This window comes from Poecilia formosa, unplaced genomic scaffold (assembly GCF_000485575.1).
Source record: "Poecilia formosa unplaced genomic scaffold, Poecilia_formosa-5.1.2 Scaffold77, whole genome shotgun sequence".
In the NCBI taxonomy this organism is placed as follows: domain Eukaryota; kingdom Metazoa; phylum Chordata; class Actinopteri; order Cyprinodontiformes; family Poeciliidae; genus Poecilia; species Poecilia formosa.
In genome coordinates this window covers 1,106,171-1,113,689 of record NW_006800016.1, presented here as the reverse complement: position 1 = coordinate 1,113,689, position 7,519 = coordinate 1,106,171, and the positions used below count along the sequence as shown (strand labels likewise).

Genomic DNA, 7,519 nt, shown 5'->3' with positions numbered 1-7,519 from the left:
GGACTGGCTTTGATTGGAGGAGGGACAGACAGAGACAGAGAGAGACGGCAAGTGAGAGAAAGAGAGAGAGAGAGAGAGAGAGAAAGAGAGAGAGATGTTGATGAGCAGAGGTAGGAGGAAGGGTTTCACCTACTTCACCTTCTCCATCTGAACTTCCTGCTTCCAGGAGCTAAATCTGCTCAGTCTCACATTTCTCTCTCATTATGCCTTACGTCTGCAAGACAAATATATAAACTGCTTTAGACCAATTTGCCTTTTTTTAATATATCATTTTTATTTTATACGTAACTGTTTTACAACCTCAAACACACGTCTTACCACTTATCTATACTACTTTTTGTCTGCTTAGTGTCATGGCGCCCTCTGCTGTTTACTATGTGCTCTACAGCAGCTCCTCACCTCTTATAATACCATTTTTTTATAACATTATATTCTATTACTGTGCTAATGAATAAATAAGTAAAAACAAATGGGTTTCATTTGTTTTTGTTTTGATCATTTGTTTATTTACTTTCTTGAATCTCGACCTATAAGTTTGTTCGTTTGTGTTAGTTTATTTAATTGTTAGTTTTGTTCTTTGTGCTTTTGAATTTTTTTTATTAGTCTTATTTTCCCCCCTCTTAATTTGTAACTTCTCTGACTCCTAGTTCATCTCTCTGCTAATTTTTCACCTTCCCTCAGCTGCTGTCCATCACACGATTCTCCTTTATCTGCATTTTCCCTCAGCTGTTCCCAGTTGTCTCTGTTTAGTCCTTCTAGTCATTTCCACGTTCTTCTTCACTTGTGCTGTGATTTATTTTATTTCATCATCAAATACTCAGTTTGATTATTCCAAGTTCTGCATTTTGGTCCAGACTTAAACTCAGATGCTACATTGTGTGATCAGAAAAGAAAACTGTGATAAAGACTTTTTTTTTTTTAACATTAAATTTTATCTTTTATAAATAGTTCAAGCAGAACAGAAAAATTGTGGCATGCTTAGAGTAAAAATCATATTTTTGTAACACCTTGAAGTCACGTGGATCATAACTGGGATTAACAGAAACCAAATGTTTGGCTGAATGGTTGTAAGTTGTTGTATTTACAAGCCTTTTATGCTGTTCATAAATCAAAACCTAACAGCAGAGCTTCACATGGACTTATCTAATGATTGCTTTATTAAGTAGAGCATTACAACCTTGCAGATAAGTAAATATATTTCCTCACTTTCTACAACCACTTTAATATCTTTGTTTGATCTGCGCCTACTGCTCACTGAGGCATTTCATAGAAAGTTATCTCTTTGCTGATACAATGAATCAATATCATAATGAACAACAACATTGATGTAAAAAAAAACAACTTTATTTCTTTAATGAATACCCATTTTCCTCTGCTGGTTGAGTTCAGAAAGCTTAAAATTCAAAGTGTATATATTGTTTGCAACATGCATAATTTTCACAGTCTAATAGCGTGGTGCTGTTTGCTTTATACATAGTGTGGAAAATGACATGAAAAATGCACTACCGATACAAGTTTCCTAGATATCACTACTATAATAAACTGAAAATTTTCTCTTTAATATGTTGTACACAAACACACATTGGATCAAACTTTTCACCTCTTACGGGCCACTTCAGATTGCTTTGCTGTACTTCAGGTCGAGTCAAAACAATTCTCACTAAAGTCCCCTGAGGTCTTAAAGCACGAGGAGTAAGTTTTAAAGTGTTTTGTCTAAATGTTTGCGTAAAAACTATATTTTTTTCTTGTATCATTAGACAAGCTATCCTGTTATTCATGGATAGCTGCCTGCAATTATCTGTGAATACCTGAAACTCTCTTAGAAAACACATACAACTGATTATTTGAACAGTTCAAACAGGATATTTACAGTAAAATGCACCCTGGAAACCATCTTAGCAGAAGTTAACTTCCTCATTTCTGCTCTAGAGGCTAGAGCCAGTCATTGCGAAGAAAACGAGTAGCACTCTTGGATTGACTAATTTAAGAAACGCCAAACAATAGTGTGTCAAGTATGGGTTACCATGCCCTTTTATACGGGCTATTAATTCCCAGTTCGACCGGTGCCAGAGATTGGTCCACGATGCCGGCAGTAAGTTGGAATGGTTTCCAGTGAGAGTTGGATCGCACCAAGTCTGCCCTTTGGACAGAAAGTCTAGGTGTAGACAAATTATTGAGGGGATTCCATTTTGGTGGCCTTAGGATTGCGTATTTGCTCTTTACAGATGATATGGTTCTACTGGCTTCATCAGATTACGATCTATGAGGCAGCCAGAATGAGGATCAGTGTCTCCAAATCTCACCCTGCCTCCCCAGTTCTTTGTTGAGAGGCAGGGTACACCCTGGACAGGTAACCCTTCAATCATATCGCGGCTTCATTCTAGGAAACCATTTCACTGATTATATCAGGGAGGCAAAGTGGGAACATGGTTTTGAAAAATGGAAATACACAGAGGTTTAATGTAACAAACAGCATGATTGTGCTAAAATGTTTCCGCAAGTGTATAGTTATTGAGAAAAAGAAATAATTATAACTCTGTTAACAGAAGCTCTTAAGACGTGTGCGATTTACCAGCATCTATAAATACCTGAACATCCTCAATTTACGACCAACCAGTCAGATTTATTATTTTATGCCATGTGTATTGATTTGCTACCGATCAGTGACTAAAAATATGTTGACTTTAAGTTGTCTCCTGTTCCCCAGCTGGTGGCCGGCTCTTTGATGCTGTTGCTGATGGTGGAGACTGTTGTCCTCCTGTCCTGAGGAAGTTCTGGAGTGGGCAGCTGCCATTCGACGAAGACCAAGTAAAGACAAGAACCCAAAGGGCCTCCAATAAGTGGAGCCACTATTGGGACCCAGAACCAGTAATTGTAACACCTGAAAAGAAATCGCAGTTTAAAACCTGAGGAAAGAGCTTCAGGATCATAGTTTCTGTTTGTGAAAAACATAACAACTTGTGAATGCTGCTTTGTAAATTTGCAGGGTTCTTAAGTTCATTTGAAGAGCTTTGACTGGAAGAAACAGACATTTGATTATCAGTTCTCTGAAGAGGTGGCATGTATCTTTCAGAAAGACACAATTTTCTGAGAAACAGAAAATAATGTCTGTTTATCTCAGCTGTATAAATATGTGCTTTTCTCTTTAGTGTGAAATTTTATTATACATAAGCAAAAACAAGATAAAAGTTCTTACGTAAAGACTTCGGTTCCCCAGCCTGCAGTCAGAGTGAAAAGGCGTGGCCCCAGGTCACGAGCGGGATTTATTGCAGCTCCGCAGTTAGCCGACATGGACATGGAGATCCCGAGGACAATTGTTGCAACTATTGGAGGAATCAGACCAGATGGAGCGGGGGTGTTCCTCTTTTCCTCCAAACTCACGATGCACAGCATCAGTAACAAAGTCCCCACTACCTGAAGACAGGAACATTTAAACGTTTTGCTGATGGTTGGTGAAAAATTGACAAAGCAATGGTTTGATTCTGGTAAACTCGTACTTGATCAAGGAAACTCCTCCCTAACGTGAGGTACTGGGATGGATACGTTGCAAATATAGATGCTGTTTCATTTGGGCCATAAACAGTCAACACGCCTCCACTAAACTCCATTATAGCATCTGCAACAGAAACATTAAAAAAATTAACTGCAAACATTGCCTGAATAAAAACATTTTCTGATGTGAATGCAAACAAACCAATTCTGACATTTCAGAATAGCCTTATATAAAGTGTCTCAAGTTACTCCATGAAGTAGGAGATTGCAAAAAATATTGGTGTATTGAAAACCTCTGCCAATAATTTTCACTTTCTAATATGTATTTTGAAACGTATTTCATTTGTTTGTTAATTTAGGTTAGTGCCAATCTCTTATTACCATGGAGGGCAATGGGAGAGGACAGTTTTCTCTCAGGAAATCTGCATTTAAATATATTGAAATGAAATGAGAAGTAATAGACACCTGAACAAAGAACACCCAGGACATTGTAAGATGTAGGATTTCATGTTGGCTGACACTGCTGTAGTCTACTTTTGTAGACGTTTAAAACCACTGCTGCAGACAGATTTTGGTTGGTACAACGATTGGGCTGCACTTCAGGATGTTGGGGTGGCGTTAATGCAGAACCTAGTCCAGTTAAACCTGTTCAGGGCTGTTGGTTCTGAGCTTGATTACAATGGACACAATATCCCAGGCAGTGGCAGGTACAACACGTCAGATGGAGAAAGAACGAGTTCAGCCTCTTTCTTTAGAGATCACTGAGTTTATATGAGCCCAGTTAGACATTAGAGAAGCCAGAACGAAATCCAAAGTTGATTGAACCTCCAGAAATTTTTTAAATTCAATATTTCTTTTGGTCAATTAGCTTTTAAAAAAAAACAAAATAATTTTCATGACGGGTTTCTCTGTCCCTATTTCAATCATCTACTTCAAGAATCTACCATTTAACTATGTCAGTTACTGAGTTTGAAGAATTTTCTTGAAGGATTATTTTTGGTTCAGTACTTGTTTGTTTGCATTCACGCTGCTGGTAATAAATCAGAGCAGGTTTGTATGAAGATAATCCAGTGATTACAGAAAGACCAACCGTAGTAAACCATGAAGGCCAGCGCCGATGCCACATATGCCCCGAGCACTTGGGAGAGGCAATACGGTACCAGCCTCCCCCACTTCACCTTCCTCAAGACACAGAAACTTAGAGTGACTGCGGGGTTCAGATGGGCTCCTGAGGGCGAAACGTAGGAGAAGTGAAAAAGAAAGTTACAAGAATCTGATGGTTTATGAGATTATCTCCACAAGATAAATAAGTCAGTCAAAAGAACGCTCTTAAAAACTTAACGACAATTTTATTTATTTTTTTTTAAAGATTTCCAGCGATACATTTGAGGAGTAAAAGCAATAAATCTCATCTTATCGAGAAGAATAAGCAACCAGCTACTGCGCAGCTGGTTTTAGAAGTGATATTTTAATAACTGTACACATCAACCAATTTAAATAGTGATGGCTAATGTTAATTTGTGATATATTTCACCTGAGATCCCCTTGGTCAGGTACATGGCTGACATCACCCCCACAGAGAAGGACATGTTGATCGACAAATATTGACCTTTGGTGTCTCGGCTGGTTTTTACCTGCGCTGCTGCAGAGCAACCAAATAGCTGCATGGTACACAGAGAGAGGAGCTGAAAATGGTTGGAGGCAAAATTATTTTGCAAAGCTCAGGTTAGGAAATGAATATGAGGGAAACATGATTTCAATATCACTGCTGCGCAGCTGAGATAAACCAGAAAGTGAAACGGTCGCCTTTTACACAACATTATGCAACCCTTAATTTAAAAAGCTCCAATGATGTATCGTTTCTCACGCTTCTGACCACCATGAAGCATAAATATGTGAAGACACAGTGACTTTAACTTGAACGCTGAGTTTTAGTCAAACCAGAGTAAAATTATCCAAAACCTTTACACCAAATACTCCAGATTGGTTTGGTGTGAAACAGAAATTTGCACACTGTTAAATACAGTGGAGGAGTTGCGATGATGTGGTTCAAGAGGCTCTGACGCCTTGTAAAAGTGGACGACATTATGATCTTTAAAATACCAAGAGATTTTAATGAAGATCATGGCCCATATTCTCAAAAAAAATCCTAAGACTAAAAGTGGAGCATAGTGACATCATTTTTTTTTAGGAAATATCGTGGAATATCTATGATTCTAAGATTTTTCTGTAGAGAATATAAAAGTAAAATAAAATAAAAGTTATTCCCAAAGTTACCCTTTAAGAGCTCCTAAAGAGACAAAAATGCTAGCAGTAGCGAGGAGCTTTTTATTTTTTCCGTGAACCTAAGAATGTCTTAAACAGAGAAGACGGAGGAAAGTCTGACAGGAGAGATATTCTCCGTAATATGGCACTGCAATCCTGTCCTGTTTGTTTTTCCTTTTTGTTTTGCCATATCAAACAAGCTTATGCAAGCAGGCAATCATGATGAACTGCTGACAGCTGTTAATATCTAATTAATGATGTAATAAAATTACCGACAACAAGATATATTGATGCCATGTGGCAGGCAATATATTAAACTTTATTTTATCATCATGATACACTTTTCTTAATCCAGACTACATATATGATCGGTTATATATATATATATATATATATATATATATATACCTAGCAACAGCAAATTCTGCAATTATTGAAAGTAGTTTAAGAGTTGGTTACCGATTATTCTTTTGGATAAAAGCAGATGAAAAAAGTTGAATGGTTATTTACAGGTTTAAGAAATATTAATACATCTCCAGTGTTACTCACCATCAAGACAAATGTTCCCAGGAACTCAGCCATACATTCTCGGACCAAGGCGCTCCTCAGCCTCAGCGTACGCAGCTTCATCGTGACTTGACTGTCCTGGGGCTGAATCGCTCTGAGCATCAGAGGGTGTGCGGACCGTATCACTCGTCTCTTCTGGTTTGCCTTAACGCCCCACTGAGTTGGATAAACACTACGGGCTATAACTTAGTTATTAACCGCGGTGGACTCGCTGTCACAGATAATGTGATTTGCTGCTTCTGTCAGAAGGTTGCTCAATGTGAACAGAGTCCATAAATTTTCAGATAATAGAATAGAACGGACCTCACAGAGGCTGTTTAACCCACACTGTGTTTGTCTTGGAAAATAAAACTTTCACTTATTTACTAGGAAGAATGAACTGATGATGAAGGTTTCTGAGCAAGTGTTATACTTATGGAGCAGATAACGGAGTTTTCAGTGAAGATGATTTTTCTTCTCTTTTCTGACCGAAACTCCTGTGAACCAGGTTTGATTTAGGGACAGAGGTACCAATTAACCAGAGATGGGAGAAACTTAGAGAAACTCCCTGCAGGAGAGAGATGGGTGGAAAGCACCGTGTACATAACTGATGAGATATAAAAGGAGAATTGTATTTGTCAAGTTTCACTTATTCTACCTTCTTCTGTCTTGCTTTTCTTTTCTCATATGCTGATATTTACTCTGATTTTCTAAATAAAATATCTAAAGACAAATGCACATTTATCTGTGCATTTGCACCAGTGTATGCTCTCTCCCAAAACGAAAAAGATTTTTCCTAAACATGTTTTACAACCTGTCAGCAAATTTCTTAATGTTACAGAAGTGAGACAAAAAAATTAGTTCACAGAGATTTCTTTCCTTATTGTATGCGAGTATAAAACAAGTTGTTTCTGTCCACTTACAGGACAGAAACTTACTGTATGACCATCAGAAAACTTAAAACATCTTCTAAATGCTCTCTTTGCAAACTTAATATACAACGGAGTATTTCTTTTTCTTGACCATTTTCTTGTTAGGCATAAACTGTGTATATAAACAGTTCAGAAACACAAACATTTTAATTTGATAACTTTTATTGACTCAGGTATGTATAATATATAAAATTCATCTTTACCTTCTTTAAAACGTATGAATACACGAATACTTTAAATTTAGAGCTTTCCAAGATTATTTTAGAGCAGGAAAACGATTTACA

At 37.4% G+C, this 7,519-nt stretch overlaps 1 protein-coding gene across 1 annotated transcript; it reads right to left on the bottom strand.

Annotated features, from left to right (window-relative positions):
• Positions 1-1,326: 1,326 nt before the first annotated feature.
• Positions 1,327-6,751, bottom strand: LOC103140816 (aquaporin-10-like). The gene is made up of 6 exons (XM_007556125.2): positions 6,307-6,751; positions 5,027-5,153; positions 4,583-4,720; positions 3,498-3,616; positions 3,197-3,414; positions 1,327-2,881 (listed from the first exon to the last, which is right to left on the bottom strand). Exons 1-6 carry the CDS (start codon positions 6,424-6,426, stop codon positions 2,668-2,670), a joined length of 936 nt encoding a protein of 311 aa, XP_007556187.2. The 5' UTR covers positions 6,427-6,751; the 3' UTR covers positions 1,327-2,667.
• Between the last annotated feature and the right edge of the window lie 768 nt (positions 6,752-7,519).